At 39.6% G+C, this 18777-nt stretch overlaps 1 protein-coding gene across 5 annotated transcripts in view; it reads right to left on the bottom strand.

Moving 5' to 3' along the window:
* Positions 1-18777, bottom strand: part of TPD52L1 (TPD52 like 1) — a 61483-nt gene that overhangs the window by 25963 nt on the left and 16743 nt on the right. For 4 of the 5 annotated variants that reach the window (XM_049818044.1, XM_049818045.1, XM_049818047.1 and 1 more), the window contains exons 2-3: positions 13341-13456; positions 5503-5651 (exon numbers count right to left, since the gene is read on the bottom strand). In XM_049818044.1, coding sequence (XP_049674001.1) covers positions 5503-5651; positions 13341-13456 — 265 coding nt within the window. Of the gene's footprint in view, positions 1-5502; positions 5652-13340; positions 13457-16681; positions 16866-18777 lie in introns of those variants that run through there. The other variant, XM_049818048.1, reaches the window with a different exon arrangement.

Genomic DNA, 18777 nt, shown 5'->3' with positions numbered 1-18777 from the left:
AGCCCTTTTCTTTAAGTTTTTAGCTATTCTAATAATTTATTGGCCATGGCAGAACTGCTGCTTACAGTGGTCTGAATGTCTGGAGTATTGTTTTTTTGAGGGTTTAGTAGCAAAACCAACCATTTTCATCTCCTTAGAAGTTACCTCTGTAGTTATATTACTATTCCATCCATGGGTTGAAAAGTTATCCATTTAAAACAGAGGAGGCTTATGCCTTCTAACAGTTGCTAACATTTCAAGAAAGAATGACAAAGTAGCTCCTGGGAACTATTAGGCTGGAGTGAGGTTATTGGTGGGCAATTTTACAGATACAACTGCTCCTTAGAAACTCAGTAGTACTGAAATCTCTCCCGAGAGGACAACACTATAATGTCCTACTATAATGTTTTTTTTCCAGAGAAGTACAGAAAAGCACCAGATTAAAAGCTGAGGGACAAAGCTGAGCATGGTTACAACATAAATGCTTGGCAAAGGCCAAGGTATCTTGTGGATCTATGTCCTTAGTGCTTCATGTGAGGGACTGGTGAGGAGGATAAATTAACCCTTGTAACCTTCTCCACATATAATGCAATGCAATTCTGTAACGGCATTGAAGAATACTATTACTTGGGACCTTGACTGTCTGGAAAAAAATGAGGCAACAGGAGTCTCGGGAAGTTCAACAAAGGGAAATGCAGTTTGGGATTAATAATCCCATGCACCAGTAGAGGCTGGGGATCAACCAGCTGGAAAGCAGCCTTGCGGAAAAAGACATGGGGTCCTGGTAAACAAGTTGAATATGATTCAGTGATGCGCCCTCACAGCAAAGGTGGCTAACAGTATCCTGGGCTGAATTAGGAAGAGCGATTACAGGTCACTCTTTCCCTCAGCCCTGGTTATGGCCACACCTGGAGTGCTGGGTCCTGTTCTGCACTTCCCAGTACAAGGCAGACATGGACATACTGGAGCACGTCCAGCGAAGGGCAATAAAGACGGCTAAGGGATTGGAGCATCTCTCATATGAGGAAGGGCTGAGAAAGCTGGGACTGGTCAGCCTAGAAAAGAGAAGGCTTATGGGAGGATCTCATCAATGTGTATAAATAACCTGATGAAAGGGAGTAAACAAGACAGAGGCAAACTCTGCTCAGTGGTATCTAGTGAAAGTGCACGAGGCAATGGGCACAAACTGAATGCAAGAAGTATTTAAACAAATGGAAAAGGGGTTTCACAGTAAGGGTGACAGAATGCTGGAACAGGTTGCCCAGAGAGGCTGTAGAGTCTCCATCCTCGGAGATATTCAGAATCTCACTGGACATAGTCCTGAGCACCCTGCTTTAGCTGACCCTGCTCTGAAAGGGGGAGTTGGACCAGTCAGTCTCCTGACATCACTGTTAACCTCAACTATTCTTTGATTCTGTATAAAACTAGGTCAATCTTTATAGAAGCTATCTTTTTACCTTAATGCACTACGCAGTGAAAATCTTAAGTACAGAAGGCTAGAGAGAGCTGTTGGAACTTTACTGAAGCACCACCAATCAAACAGCTTTAACTAAGTAAACATACTGCATTTAGGTTCCTTTGTAGCAAAAAGTTAATTAGAAAAGCTTAATTATGATCTTTGCAAATATCCCTGTAAAGACATTTTAAATGATTTCTTAAGCTAAAATAAATAACCTTGAAATCTGTCAACATTACCCTGCTTCTAGCATCTAAATAAGAATGAATTATCTATGTTTAAAATATAAATAAAAAACCTGCATTTCTAGAAGCTATTTGAATATCCACCCACCTCTATTCACTGGAAACTCAATCTTTAAAAAGGTGTGTGGGAGAAGCCATTCCAGTTGAATGCTTTACCACCATGAAAGCAAATTAAAGTTGAGGCAATCATTTCCTCTCTAGTTACTGATATCCTCTATAGTAGAACCTGCTGCTTTCCCTAATACATAGATTATACTAAAAAATCAGTGCACTGAAGAATAGCAGAAGAAATTAACAAGGAACTTGAAAAATGCATTATGATTCTGGTCATCATAATAAGTGAATGACTTCCAGGTGTATTTCATACAAGGCTGAAAAATGTAAACAACATTACAGGTTTTCTTTAGAGAAAAAACAAAGGTGATAAAAAAAAGCTGATTTTACAGAAAAAAAGCTGCACATTACTGTTGCAAATGTAATGTCTTACTAGAGGTAGTTAGAATTGCTTTGGCATACCTTAAAGCATGAATTAATGACAAGGAAACAGACTTTGTACAGAACTGTGTCTTGAGCCTGACATAATCTTCAATCTATGGAAGACATCAGCCCATTGACCTCCAGCTCTAGCTTTCCTCAGTATGAAAACTATTACTTTTTTTTCTTCTATTTAATCATAGCAATCCTTTAATGACAATTTCTGACACATACATCTCAAGCATGCTCAGGCTAACTCCTAAGCTACCCATGGCCAGCCATTTAAAATGTAAATGCTTAAAAATAGTCAGCATCTCAAGTTTAAATTTAGTCATTCCAGGTGGCATCCATCGTGTGAGTTAGGTCATGAGTCTTAACTAGTTGTTCAGACACACTTTACAGAACTGTTTCTGAGAGAAGTCTACCCCTCTGCCTCTAAGTCCACTTTAACCCTAAGAATGCACCCCTAAATGGAGAGCTTATTAAGAGGACAAAAATTTGGTGCTTAATTTCTCTCTGTGGCTTTCAAAAGTTCCCGATTAAAGAAAAGTGGTTTTAACTTCCAGAAAAGCACAGCAGCTACAAAACCCAGTAAGACTGAGTGAAAGCAAAATTTGCCTCCTTAAAAACAGGTCTTTTTAAAATTTAAAATTACTAATTGTGGATTTAGAAGCCTAAAGTACAGGCATGTAAATATTTTGAACTTCTATTTTTTAAAACAGGCTTTTCATCCTTACTAAATCAGAGAATCTTGGTGAGTAATGCTATCCCATTGCTATTTTGGTGCAGCAACAATGAATCACCTCTATGACTTAACACATACATTCTGAAGAATGCCAGATTACCATGATTTGTACTGGCATCAGTGTGCTGGCATGCGTGTCAGCCAGAATTATATAGCAGTTGGACCACGAACATCAGGATTTTCAACGGCACAAAGGGACTCCTGCTGCTCAGTTCCACATAACTACTTGTGGACACTCATCACCTAATGGCTTGTTGGTTTTGAAACTTAAATAAATCTTAAATACAAAGTAGCAGCTACCATACTGATAAAGCCTCCTACGTCTCTCTATCCTTGTGGAAAATGGCAACATTGTGAAAGGAAAATGAAAAGCTGTCTTGGAATTTTTTTTACCAAATTTCAAGTAAAAATAAAACTTTTTGTTTCAAAATTTTGCTAGTGTCTCACAGTAACTCTAGTTCAGATGTCTTGTGCCCCTCCTCTCTTTGAAAGCTCAGTGTCTCTAGACTACCCTCTCCTACCACAAGCCAGACATCCTCACTGAGCCATGTTAATGACATAGGACCAAGTTGAGAAACTGTCCAAAAGTTAGATATAGGAGACATACAAACCACATTTCCTATTAAGGGGTTTATGCCTTATTTGACTTCTCATTAAAATACAAAGAGTGATTATTCTAATGTAAAAATGTACATTTTTACATATTTTTTCCAAGTCTCTCCCAAGGCCTTGAGTGCACCAAAAGGCACTGCAAACTCCTCCCCCCACTCCATAGGTTTGGCCGCCCGGGCTCAAGGCCACCTCTGACACTGCACAACTGTGTAACCTGGGGTAAGACTGTGGTGACAGTGCTGTGCAAGAAAGAGTTGGGAAAAGCCTTGTTAGGAACATCTCCCCTCCACTTGGGAGGTACACTAAAGCTTAGACTGCACTTAAGCCCTTGGTCCTTGCCTGAGTTACGTTACTGGTGTGCCTGTATCTGCTCAGGTACCTCACTGACCTTGACTCACAGATTTGACTTCCTGGCTTGACCTTGAACCTGGCTCATCACTACAGACTCCTCTGGAGTTCTGAACTCTTGGCTTGACTCTGTTTACTGTCACTGGACCTGCTCTGCTCTCTTTGTTCAGGTACTGTGGGACTGCTCCTTCATAAGTGATGCAACTGCCCTGCCTGCCTTGCTGTTGACTCCTAGCTGAGTTCTGTTGTGGAGCAGCTCACTCTTGCTTCTCCCTAGGTGTCAAATTCAGTTGTGAATTGAAAAGAAAAGGAAAGAAAAAAAAAAAAAAAAAAGTAACTTTTCAGACAGCACTTGATGAAAGGTGGGTGGTTCTTTCTGCCAATGTTGCTATTAATTCAGCCAAAAAAGTTTTAGAGGAACATGGTATGTTCATATGTGTAAGTATAAAAGATCAGTATGAAGCTGAGACTAGCCCCTCAGTAATTATCATGGCCTTCCTAGAGCTTTGGAATTCATGGTTTTATTTGCCATCTCTCTCAGTGACACTTTATGAGAGATACAGAGCAAAAAGTGTTTGAAGATTGAAAATAACACTACCTATCCAGGGTTTGAACATTTTTTCGTAGCAGAGTCAGGATAGGTCTTATCACTATGTTATCACTATGTCCATATGTGCATTTTTAACTCCTTGCTTATGTGAGACAAACGACTTGCACCAGTACTTCTTGGCAGCAAGCTGCAGCCCAAATAACCTCCCTCCCCTGCTTCCTCATCCAAGAACTGGTGCAGTTTTAAAAGGCACCCTCCTGGAAGGCAGCGACTGACTTAGACTACAGAATTCCACAGTATAATTGGTCTGGTTCAAAAAAAAAAAAAAAATTTTTCAAGTTAAAACCATTTCAACAACAGCAGCGGAGTAACAATTCTTCATATTTATGCATTACCTTTCACCCTGGGAACCCAAAGCTGCTTACATATTACACAAGGCAAGTTTCGCTGAACTCTTGTGAACTAGTTACACATTCTGCACAGTAGTAAACCAAGGCTGTGAGAGGCTTCAGGGACTTGCCTAACACCACACTGCTGGAGAATACAAAAACCTCAACATATGTAGGACTTATGATAACCTCAATGATGGTACAATTACTCCAAAATTTTTGTTTGTTTTTTTCTTTTGGACAACCAAAAGCAGGAATTAAATTCCTTACAATTCAGATGACAGTACTTTTTTTTTTAAGTAGTTGCTAATGTTTTGGTAATTTTTTTCCTTTTTTTTTTTTAATATTATCTCTCTTGCAAGTTGAAAAATATAATAGACTGAGATTAAAGAAGGTTCTTTCTCTCCTCAATAAAGACTCTCTAAGAATCTGTCACTGGACAGGAAGATAACTTTCTCAGGACCTCAAGTTTTAGATGCTGTGATTTGCACAACTGAGGTGCGACATAAATAGCAAAGCATGTTGCTGCTGTGGAAGGGTTTTTTCAGGACTCCTTGCTCTGAGAAGCTTGACATTTCTGTCCCTGCCAGCTACTCCTCCTGGTAAGTATCAATTGCTAAATTTCATACCAGGGCTCATCAAGACAATAGCCCCAACATGCTACACAACATACAAGGATGAATTTGTGCAAGGTCTATACTCACGCAGAAGTTGTCTGCATGTCATGCCAGCTTTTGCTAAAGTTCTGCTTCAGTTCATTCATCAAACTTATGCCAAGCTTTTGTTTAATTTCAACCAGGTGCTTTTCTTTGGCTGCTAGCACTTGCCGCAAAGTTGAAATTTCATCCTCTAGCTGAGAGAAACAAAGAGGGAGGAGAAAGGAGAAAGGTGTTAGCCTGGTCCCACAGAACAATAAACACATACGATGTTAAGAGATTAAATGAATCTCACATGAACTTGCATTTTTTGTAGATGACTAGAGAGACAGAGAGATACAAATGCTTGTCGAGATCACAAAGACATATCCAGAACAGAGCCCACACTACATTAAATTAATGTCTCAAACTGTGTCGCCTATGTGCACCATCATACACATGCATGTGATGAGAGAGAATTTTCCAGTAAGGAAGTGACTATTGAGCAACTTGACCAAGATCTGCCTGAGAGCATGAGGAGTCTCAAACTTCAGCTTTTCATTCACTAGTAAAATGGGAATAGGCAGAACAACAGAAGACTAGATAATTCAGGCAAATATTGCTCTTTCAATGCACAGGCTTTTAACTTCGTATTTGCAGCTTTTTAGTCTTCCACTCATTAAAAAAACAGATGCAAATTCTTAGAAGCAGGTTAAAAAAAAATAATCTCGCAACAACATATGACTTGAGAGTATCATAAAGAGTTATGTCCTTGTCACGAGTTTTATCTATATATTTTAGGCCCTACATATTTCAAAATAGTAACATAAAAATATATAGCAGATGGACTGTTAACATGAATGAACAGGTTCTACCCAAAGCATAGAAGCATTCAGAAGACCCAGCAGATTAGTCTTTTCAGAACTCCTAGTCATTAACCAAACTGTGTGAATTCAAGTTGTAAAGACTCCATTCAGCCCAAACAGAGGGATGTAAGTCTCCCTGCGGTGGACATTATTTGAGACATTTAAACCAAGCCAGTGTTGGAGCAAGCCAAGGACCAGAACACTTGACTGGAGGATGAACTGCTGAATCAGCCTGCCGCTGGCTCAGGATCCTCCCACTTGGGTAGCACTCCTGCAAGCATGGGTTTGCATTCTTCACCCGGAAGCCTCCCAAGCCAATTAATTATACAAGCAGCACTCAGAGGTACTGAAGCTAAGAAGGGCAAGTGACACCAGAGCAGCTGCCTTTCACTTCAGGTTTAGAAATTCCCTTACCGACTGTTATCCTTCCTCCATATGTTAAAAGGATAACATATGGTAACATATCTGATTACCATATGTTAAGTTCCTTGGAACCACAGTCTCCCTGTGATTTAACTCCATAGGCTGCAGTGAATAAGGCAAGCACCAGCTGAATCAGTTGCTGACATCCAGGGCTATATTTAGGATGTCAATACCAGCATTATTTTTATTTTACACACTCATGCATTCCGTTCCCTGTAAAACTGGCTGCAAGCTCATTCTTCTTGGGAAAGTCTCACCCTTGAATCCCCCATCTATCAGTTTCTCTTTTGTCACTACCTGCTATCTACATCATTCAAGCAGCTCAGGAATTAAGCAGCAACACTATGAGCACAAAGCAAAATCATGACCTCAGTGAAGCAGGTATCAGTGTATATACCAATGCCTGCAATTGGTATATATACAACATTTCACTGGTAGAATATGTAACAATCCAAAATTGCTTTATTCCTTCCCGTGTCCCTTATGCTCCATTACATTCCTAACCTGCAAATGAAACGCTGTTAAGAGGCAGCACGAGTTTCTCTTCCGACAGAATAACTGGTTAAATGCTTACAGAAAGAAGAAATCACAAATGTCAGCATTCCTCAGGCAGCAGTTCAGAGCTCCCTTTAGTTGTTTCCCACCCACAGCAAACCCCTTAGTGCACAAGTCTGCCTGAGTAACACTGCTAAAGAACTTAACTTAAACCAATACCAGTACGCTTACATGTACTTAAAACATTAATGCTTTCCATATGGGCTAGCACTAGGCTGACAAGTAGGTACCTGGATATGTAAACATTCAAGGGCTTCTATTAAAATTACTTTCCATCTGTTCCATTGAATTGATACCTAAAGCTGTAAAGCCCTAAGCAAGCATCAACCATGTGCTCAATGGCGTACCTATGAACAACATTTTTGACTATATTAAAAATAATAAAATATTTTTCTTTAGAGATCAGTTTTGAATTGACAAAATCCTCCTCGAGTTCCATCATTTTAAAATAATGGCAGATACAAAGCCCCCCTCAATTGCTCAGGTATCAGTGATTGAAGACTTTGAAGCAGTAGAAAGGATTAGGGACTTATAGTAGGATCTTGAAAAGCATTTAAGCAGGTTACGAACCTAACTCCATGGAAGTCAGGCATCACCTGCTTAGGCATTTTCTAAAAGTCCACTCTTACAAGTGCAGACTCCATTGTGAATCTAGGGCTTAAGTCAACAGAAATACAAGTTTCCACTCCTCCCGTTTCCCTTCTTTCTAAGTGCAACACAGTCAGAAGAATACAGATGCATCATATAGGGACAAAGTCCTCTTCTCCCTTTTTGTGGGCCTAAGAATCAGAGTTACTAGCTGGTTTTTTTCTTTCCTCTATTATTTTGTGGGACATGTAAAAGCAAGGAGAGGAGCTGACCACCTAAGACATTACCATTTCCATGATTAGCTGACATGAGTAACATGTAAATCACACAAAGGTGAGACCCCAGGAAAAAATCCACAATTACAGATAGATCTCTCTGAAATATGGGACTGACTAATAATATGGAAGAAGGACAGTGAAGTCCAGCACACAAACACAAAAAAGTATTTTCCCTTGTTTTGCCTTTTTTTTTTTAAATTATTTTAGTGTAAATTGTATGTTTTATGGGGTTGAACAACCTTTTAAGATCGTGGCATGCCTGAAAAAAACACACCCCAGTAATTCTCCAGCATATAACCCTTTCCATTTTTTCCAGTAGACACTAACAAAACAGCTCATAAAAAACAAACCAGAAAGTATTTATTCAGTAATATCGAGCATTTTGGATAAACTACTATTAATAAAATATTCTGTCACTTGGTATTAGCTATATTCCGAGATACACATAGTACTATGTAAAATGTGGAGGTGATAAGATTTAGCTACTGGATAGAATAATACTGATGAATGGATTGAATGGTAAGCTGCATAGTCAATTGAGTATTTATTATGCTTGTTTTAAGGATCAAGGCCATAAGCGGTTAAATTATTAAGGGGCCCCAAAAGAAAACAGAAGCCAGCATCGTTAAATGCGCAAGTTAGATTAAGCATCCTTTTTCCCTACCACTACATCACCCAAACGTGTAGTGGCCTGGCCTGGCTGTTTGCACAGCCCTCCGCAGCAGGGGGAGCTGAACCAGGTGAAAGCCATCACAGCAAAAACAAGGGCTATTTTTAGGCCAGCTCAGTTCCTAGATCCAGCAGTGCAGAGAGGTGTGCAAGTACCTGCGTGGGTACAGCACAGGGGGCGGGAACAAATGGCTGGAGATGGAGAAGAGAGGAAGGCAGTGATCAGTTAAAGCAGCACAGGCAGTACACCCACCGAGGTCCTGCACTGTGATACGTACCACAGGCATACATCACTACTGAAAGGAAGGCAGACATGGCTGTTTAGGAGTGAGAACCACCTGTGGGACAGGCTTTGTCAGGTATTGTTTAAAGAAATAAAACACAAGTTACACAACCAACACCAGCAGTGTGATAATATGCTGACAAAAACTTGAGATGGAGTGAGCAACTACATAGAGCAAAGAGAGCAGAGAAACTGAGGCCATGGTCCCCTGAGAGGGAGGTCTTGGAGCCACTGCTGTCCCAAGGAACTCCCACCAGCTTCTGTGAGCTGGTACACCCGTCTTTGGTTGCACCACCACAATTCACCCCTGTACAGCTGCATCACTCACTACTAGCTCACAGCACAGCACCTCCCAGTCAGGCTGCCAAAACCAGCCAGGAGGCTCACAGATGAAAATAGCAGGGGTAGAAAGTTTGAAAGGGCACTGCCACAAAAACTCTCACATCATGGAACCATGGCTTGGAAATACCCTGGATTCTCAGGGCAGGCTCACACACTTCACCACCACAGGTACCACCGTGGCAGCCAGACCGCAGCGTGCATCTGCCCACCTGTGCTAGAACTGAACATCAACTCTCTGCATATCCTGTAAGAAAAGCTGGAAAACATCTAACAGACAAAAAATGTAATAATGAAGGACCAGCTTTATTACTGGTAGAAAGAGCGAACTATAATTGGGTACTTGATAACACAAAGAAGTTCATTTTGTGAGGAAGAAAATAATCTTTTCCTTCATTCCATTGGCTTCCAAAACCAACCCTGCAAGACTGCATCTTCTCTATACCGTTCTTTCACATGATCCTTTTTATGTCTGAAGACAAAAAGAAAGTAACAGCAAACATACAGAAAAACTGTCTCTCAATGAAGCCAGTCCATGGACACTTAAATTCTCATTAGCTATTGTATTTAATAAACTAGTGATTGTTATTGAATTGTTACCCCTTTTCAAAATTGCTGGGAATTATAACATGTATGCTAAAATGCATAAAATATTTCTAAGGAAATGTGAACACCTTACTACGGTAGCCTTTTAAAGAAAGTAGTTGAAACTGTGAACAGAATAACATAGCACAAAACATAACAGGCACTTCATCTCTGCACAAAATCATATAGGTAAATTTTAAACCTCCAGGCTGAGTACCTATTGATTTGTAAGTTTTTCCTTGGGTGAACAGCACCCAGAGACAGCAGGGACACTCATAAATATAATTAGTCATAAGTTTGCAGAAAAAGGTACTCACAACTTTCCTCAAACTGGGAATAAACGTGCAGTAATTCACATAGCTAAACTTAGAACGTGTGCATCAGCCAGAAAACTTGTAGATCAAACCAGAGAGCTGCTTTTGTGACAGTATGGGAGGGGGAAGACAGCAAGGAGTAAATTACTACTTTGATGAGCATAATGGAAGGACAACTGACAGCAGTGAGAGAGAGAGCTCAAAACCTCAGCCCCCATCATGACTCAAGAGTCATTGTACCATGCTCCTCACACCAAGGGAAGAAGGGGATTAAAAAAAAGAAAAAAATCTGCCCCACTAACAAGCTTCTGGCCTTATGTAAAGTTTTGGCCTACAACTTTCTGCTATTATTCCAAAGTGTCAGACTGTCTTCTGTTAATTCAAATGACTGTTAGAAGTTTCTGTAAGGGTTACTCATTTTATTTGCATTGTAGAAATTCCAGAGCTGGATTAGAGTCAGAGCCCTGCTGTGTTAGCCAGACTACAAATACAAGAACAGAGTTAGTCCACACTCAGAAAAGCTTCCAGTACAACGAGACTACTAGCAGGGGAATAGGAAAACAGGATAAAACAGTAAAAACAGTAGTGCTAGTTCCCTTCCTAATGTCGGGGAGGAAAGGAGGAAGAAGAAGAATACAGAGAATATATACAGCAGATACACAACACAGAGATGGAACATATTTTTTCTGTTTAAATACACGGACAACAGGTGCTCACAACAGCTCCCCATTATATCGACTATTAAGTGACTGCAGCATTAAGATTCAAACCTTTCAGAACAATAAGAAGAAAGGTGCTTGTTCCTACAGGCTCAAACAGGTATTACCTAACAAAGAAGGACATGGAAGAAAATAAAACTACCACCGATGAAGCAGAGGAGACTTTAAAGACTAACAGCTTTTCAAAAGGAAACATTAACCAATTCCCACAGAGGTTTATTTCTGAAGTAGTCAAGGTCTTACACGTTTTTTACAGTCTTTTCTAAGAATCATAAGCCTCATTTAAGTTTAGACTTTGTTCACTCTAAATTCAAGTTTTCCAAACCTTTCTTAGCATAATTATCAGTTTGATTTTCTTTTTAAGCATAAGCTGTATGCCAGTAAACTGCTGCAAGCAATTCAGAAAATAATTTCTAGGTCAGCCAAGATCATAATATTTGAAAGGCAATCTCTCACTTGTGTGTTAGTACATGAATTAAAGCATTTCTACCATGAGCCACTGAGAACTCTCTGCTCCCACGGGAATTAGCAAGCAGGAAGGATGCCCAGAAACCCTTGAGATTAATTCTTGAGAGGGGCATATCATTCTCAGATGGTTGCAGGAAGCTCTTTTTTTCACTATTCCTTCCTTCCATCTGCCTCTTAAGTCCCTTTCACCAGAAAAGAGAAGAGAATCACAGAATGGGTAAGGTCGGAAGGGGCCTCTGGAGGTCATCTGACCCAACCCCACCACCCCAGCAGGGCCATGTAGAGCCAGTTGCCCAGGACTATGCCCAGACAGCTTTTGAATATCTTCAAGGATGGAGACTCTGGGCAACCTGCACCAGTACTCAGTCACACTCACAGTAAAAATGTGTTTGCTGATGTTCAGAGGGAACCTTCTGTCTTCCAGTGTGTGCCCATTGTCTCTGGTCCTGACAAAAAGCAAATAATGAACATCCAAACTCCTCTCTCATCACTATGTGATGAACTGACCATGTAAAGTTTCACCTTCCTTCTTATTATTTATAGATGTGAGAGGATCAGCAAAGAAGTAAAAATTAATTAGCAACTCAGAAACACGAGGCTTGACAAAACATTAAAGCTAAAAAACAATCTTTTGGGTTCTGTTTCACTAGAAAATCCTAGATCAACACTGAAGGTAAATTACTTGAGAGTCATTAAGAATGTCACTTCTTCAAATATTTAACATTACAACTTAATATTAATCTAAATATTTCTGTTGTATGAAAGACAGGCATCAATCTCTGCAAAAGAACTGTCCTCTGGATATGCCCATTCTGTGTGTAACAGCAACAAATGCTTCACAGAGCACTACAGAACAATTAGGAAGGAATGTTTTTTTTTTCCCTAGCCAGATTACACTTTGAGGGTATATGCTCACACAGTCATAAATTTTGGATTTCCTGCTATTCAAATGGGTTGTTATATTATTCTCACTATGTGAAGGTTCCAACCTACTGTCTTAAAAATTCATTATTTCAGTTAAGACAAAAACAACTCCCCCATTCATACAGCTGTGACTTCTGTTATTTGTCTCATATTTAAAATAAGTAAACCCTCACTTTTTTCCATTCTCTCATTTTCCATTTTGGAATTTCAATTCTGTTTCTGCAGTATTCAGCAGCAGTAATTAAAACTGAATCCACCCTCCCATTGTAGACCGAATCTACACAATCTCTTTAACCTTGGTAATAAAAAGACAACATGACTCATACCTTTTTCCTCCCATCTCCTTATTACTAAGTATCATTTTTAACTTCTTCATGGTGCCATGACATCTCCGGAAGTTCTTTAATTAAGCAAACAACAAATGCAAACCAAAAACATAACCCTCTCCAAACACATCAGTGCCAAAGGAAACAACAAACATGGTAAAATTACTGGTCCCATCACCATCAGTCTCTTCTGCAACCATCACCATCATCTTTTCCTTTGAGCACCACACAAACAATCTTTTCCATCAGGTGTCATAACCACTGCAACAACAATACTATAGATTAAGAACACCACCTTTCATTCTTTATAAAGGAAGATTTATAAATAAAGACACACCTTGACTAAAATGGCAAGGTATATTTAACTTTCTCTCTACAGTCATCAAGTAGTAGATATTGAATCTTCAAAAAATATCTAAGGAAATTAATTGCTTCACATTATTGTAGCCTAGAATAATTTTATTAAAAAGGAAGGGCATACGTTTATGATGTGTACTTCAACCTACAATTAATATCTTCCAGTTTGAGGAAGTAGAAACAGTAACACTCACAGAAATTCAAATTCATTACCTTGGCTAGTTCAATCTTTAACTCTTCTTTTTCTTCTTCAGAAATCATATTGGTGAAATCAACATCAGTGACCACATCTTCATCTGCTTCATGCAAAGACTGGGTTTCCAACAGGCCTTAAAGTAAAGAATTAAAAGGTCAAGACAACCGTTATTATTTCAGCTATGATACAGACCTCCTCTAAAATCTAAGAATTATATAATATTCACCCACTAGGAAAAAAAACCAAAGAAAACCAAAACAAACTTTTCCTGCTAAAGGTCATTTGGATTCTGCTCCTCTTTGCTTCTGAAAAGCTACTGGAAGTATCAGATGGTAATGTCTGCATAGAAAGAATTTAATATGTGAAAGCACCACTTGTTTCCAGAAAGCAATCACCTTGGACCCCACTAGTCCTTGACAAGGCATTTCCTTGCTTCTAATAATACAGAAGAAAAAAAGGGGATAAAAAAAGAAGAAAGCAAGCTTTTTCTTCAAAACAAGAAAGCTGGTTAATGTGGATCACTGATGTAAATAGTGACAATAGTACACTGAGCAATATAGGAAACATATTACAGAGCCAAGTTTGCTTTAAAAGTACCTCCAATTGCAGCAATTTGAGAACCTTACACATGTACACAGTTTGCAGAAGCAAATGTCATACCTCCTGTTTGAATCTTCTAAATGTTAGAGAGAAGCATACCTTGATCGCTCAATCTAAACCTGCAAAGGCTCAACAATTATGCTGGACCTCTAGTTACTTTCTTCTTCTTCACATCCAAGATCAGGATCAGTATGTATGATAACCAAGATAAGCACATACATAAATGTTTGCAAGACCTGGGCCTGCCTGGTATAACATATAGAGAGGAAACAAAATATATCCTATCTCCCAATCGTTCAGTAAAGAGAAGAATGATTGCGGGGGTTCCAACCATTAATAACCTCTCATTCTTCATTGTCTGCAAAGAAAACAATGCAAAACATGAGATAACAGAAAACATTCTTGCTCCTTTGGAACTTGTTTTGAAGTTCTTGATCTGCTGTGGAAGAAAATTCTTCTCCAGGCCACATCTAGGACAGCACTTTTCCTGGTATTTCAGTCCTTCAGCAGGGCAATCAGCCATCTCAGCTAACTCCTGACATCTGTATTCTACTTAATACAAAAGAGAACAATTTCTTTCCCAGGTCCACAGAGGCCTGTATAGTCTATTACATGGAGATTAGAATTTAACTTTGTTAAGTTTTGGCAGTAGGGAGTAGAGGTTACAAGCAGTAAGTTTGAAGTATTCAACAACCTGAAACTGTGTACTTTACATTTTCATGCAGAAAGCAAAACTCCCTCCAGCTTTCTGTCATTTCTTCCACCTAGAGTCCCCCAGTGTACCTGGATTTCCTCCTATTTAACAGAACAGAACTGATTTGATTCACACCATCAACTTCACTGCAGAGCACAATGTGGTGAACTCGGCCTTGTTAATTACAACCTCCCCTGAGTGGGAAGATAAAGAGCAGGAACACAGGTGCTGGACCCCGCCTGGCACCATACCCAAGAACAGAGCACCGCCCTTAAGCACAAAACCTTTTAAAAAACATGAAAGCATACAGAAGTAGTTGCTACCCTAGCTATTACCCAAAAAGCAGCTTGCCAGGAAAACCTAGATTACCGAAGCCGCAACAAAAGAAAAGCGCATTTATTCAGTGGGAATACTCCCAAATCACCTTTATTAACACCCTTCCATCTCTAAACACAATTGTTTGGTATTTGTTTGACGATTAATAGCGTTGCTATGGGAATCAGGCTAAACTTGGTCCCCACGGTCTTGAAAGCAGTCTCTTTTTTCATGGATGGAGGAGCAGCAGTACAGGGCAGCTCTTGGAAATGCTGGGAAAAACCTCAGGGGCAACTGAGTTAAGGATAAAAACCCTTATGGAAACTCTTGGGGTAGATGTGAGATGAGGCAATCTTGGAGCAACTGATAGTTGAGCTAATAAGGAGGCAGATCTGTGCTCAAAGGACAGCATTGCTTTGGGATTGGCTAGGTAAAGAGGCCAGAATTGCTGGACAATGGTTAGATAGAGATGGAAGCCAACATGGGCCAAAATCACCAAAGATGACTGAGTAACACTTAAGTAGACCCAATGGCCAAGTCCAAACTTCAAGATTGAACTGAAATTACAATCCATTCCAAAATAGCACATGCATGTCAATCTTCTGCATGATCCTCTGCAACCCCATCCAGTGCCAGTCCCAATTCTTATCTCTTGCTTCTTGTCTAAGTCTTCTAAAATCTACTCTGATCCTTCAGTCTCCGCTTTCTTGCTCAAGCCACTACCAGAGTCCTCCCTAATGGTCTCTGTCCCTCCACAAAGGCTTCGCTTCAGTCAACCCACAGTTTGAGTCTGAACATCTCTCCACCATACCATGAGTTGCAGTGTTCTTTCAGCCAGTCTCAGTTCTGAAACTTCCTCACATGAGCACTATCACGAGCAACCTACTTTCTCACTCTTTCCTTGCTGTTCTCAGTCTCTGTCTCTCCTTCATGATCCTTGTTTTTTCCAGCCCCACCTAGTAGCTCTTGGTCCTGGACATCACCTTCTGCTGCCGTTCTACTCTGTTGAAGACAGCTTCACTGGTATCCTCTCACCATTTATGACTGACCACTTCAGGACCAGGTCTATCAGCACAGGTAGGATGCTTCAGTTCTAGTGCTCCGTCATCCGAACTTCTCAGTCTCTTTTCCCCACTTGAGCAACAGAAACTGATTTCTTGAATCTGACCTGAAAATGTCTCTTCACCAGTGTCTGGGGCTACCCTCACAGACCACTTCTCCCATTTGCCTGTCTTAGTCTTTCAGCTTAGGAAAGGGAGGAATAAAAAACTGAACACCTTAGGAAGAAAACAGGCTTCCTAAGGCAGAAGATATCTTAACTTTTTCCACCTATTGAGCATGTAAACATAAAATTCTGTCCGTGTGATTCATACCCTAGAGAATTCAGCATCCACAATTTCAAGCAATTGCACAGCAAAGTGTGTGGGCAAGGTTCCCAAGACTTTGTTGTTCTTAGTCTTTTTTTTTTTAATTTATGTGCCTGTCCCTATTTCCCCTCTAATAACTGAGTTCTGTATTAGATTTCAAACAGAGTTAGAGGTCTCTTAAAACAAGTTTAATAAAACCAGTCAGTGATAGAGAAGATTTAAAGTGATTTCACAGGCAGTGGGAATGCTAGATGAGCTCATCCTTATATGAGGTATCAGAGAAACCAAATAGGGAATAAAGATCATTCATAAAATCTGTTTCACAACAACAGAAAAAAACATCCTAAGTTTGTACCGCAGCATCCATTCCACCAAAGCACACCTTCTGTGAGGTTCCTATAGCACCTTATCCAGGAGTTGTTCAGCACAGCCTCAGGAGGAACTACAGTATTAACTTGATTCAAGGAAGCAAGCCAACCACAAGACACAAAACAATAGGAAATCAGGCTATCAACATTTTCCTACTTGTAAGACAACTTGTTAGTTTTGCAGTCTCCAAGGAGAACAGGAACTTGCAGCAGAATTCACACCAATATATGTAAGAATTGGTAATGATTTTGGTAGCAAAACAGCTCCTATTGCTAGTATTGCTGACCCCAAATATTCTCCCACTTTATACTCCATGTGGAAAGCACAGACTCCTCTCAACCTTCCCTGTAGGGTCCTTTCAACTAGGCAGCCTAGAAAATATACCTTTCAAACATTGGTTACAGATGCACCAAGTACAGAAGCATAACAGAATACGAGAGCTCATTGGGTTGCTGATATGTCTTGAATTAACCACATGAGTAATTCTTTAAGAATCAAGGAACGAGGTAGGATCCTATTTAGTGTGTTTAATGTAGCTACACATTTTGGTAAACACTATCTAACAATTCATGAAAACACACACAAGGATGAGTTGATTCAGCTAAATGGTTATAGCTGAGTCCTGGAATCTAAGTATTTTTCTACACTATGTAGAAGAGTGCCAGATTTAGGCATCTAAAAGCCAGAATTTTAAGATAACACTGCATTTTTATACTTCACCATGTACACTCAATTTCGTACTTCACCGAGGAAGAAAGAAATCTGAACTTTAGCAATGCAGACATTCATCTGTGTGCATGTACAGACGTTCAGTTTATACATACAGTTGCTGCAGCTGAGCACACAATACAGCTCTTCTTGTTTCACACTTCTTCCTTTGGATGTAGAAGGAACTTAACTGGTTTCAATTCACCTGGAATTAAATATATCTACATAGTATATATCTATATAGATAACTATATATCTATACATAGTCATAATGTATCTATAGTTATATAAATAATCTCTTAACTTCTCTCAGAAACTAAAATACAGAATGGCATTTTGATTAGCTGTCCAAGGCAAACCTTTACTGCAGCATTGGAATATGATAGCTTTTACAGTGCACCTCAATTTCCATTTGCTGATCTCCATGCAAAACCCATCTTTTCCTTTAAATTTAGGCTATCTTAAATAAAAGTATTCAAATTAGCATTAGCAACTTATTAAAATAAGCTTGTTGGGAAGTTGTGAATCTGGTCAGGTAACATTTCAAGGATCTGTTTCCCCAATAGCTTACTGAAAGTTTGGGGAAGCTGTAAAATTACTTTAAGTCATTCTTTCTCCTAACTTACAGGATTAGGGAAAATATTTATTACTTACTAACTCTCAGTTAAGGCTCCTTCTGACAAAATATAGGGAGCATAAAATTTCAAAGTGAAACATTTCCCAGTGGTTAAATTAGTTTTCCCTAAGAAGTGACAAATATATACCTGGTCAGAATCATTACTGCCAAATTACCAACTGGTTTTATGTGCAGGCAATCAAAGCAGTTTTACCTACATGCTCACAAAAGTAAAGACACTAAAAGAACCTAGTCTGCTAGGATTCATACCCCTGATTATTACATTTAACTGACTTCACTGCACTGAGACTCACAGTAATTCTAGAACTGCGAGATATCTGATACTCCCTAGACCAATACACAATGATGCTTTAATCCTGCTAAATGAAAGTCAAGTTCTACATGGTCAATGACATTGCTAAAGCAGCAACAAGCACAAGGGTTATAATTAGGACATTTTTATATTTAAAATGGAGCACAACATAGGTCAGCATCCACCAGCTCAAACTCAGACTACAGTTGCATCAGTACAAACTTGTTCTCTGCTAGTTAGCTGTGCCAAGTTTACACAGCTTATCAGCTCAGGCACACTGATAACATAACATACTGCTCTGGAGCCTTGAGCTAGGACCTCTGCTTTGGACCACTGTATACCAGTTGCTCAGAGCTTGTGGGTATCTCTGCACTGTGCTACACTACAAAGACATTTCCTGCAGTTACTCCTTTCTCTCTCTAGATACTGTCACCTCACGTGCTTACAACTAGATTTTCTAGTCCAAGAGGAG

The sequence above is a fragment of the Accipiter gentilis genome, chromosome 15 (assembly GCF_929443795.1).
Source record: "Accipiter gentilis chromosome 15, bAccGen1.1, whole genome shotgun sequence".
In the NCBI taxonomy this organism is placed as follows: domain Eukaryota; kingdom Metazoa; phylum Chordata; class Aves; order Accipitriformes; family Accipitridae; genus Astur; species Astur gentilis.
The sequence above is the reverse complement of the archived record's forward strand: the minus strand, read 5'-3'. Positions and strand labels throughout refer to the sequence as shown.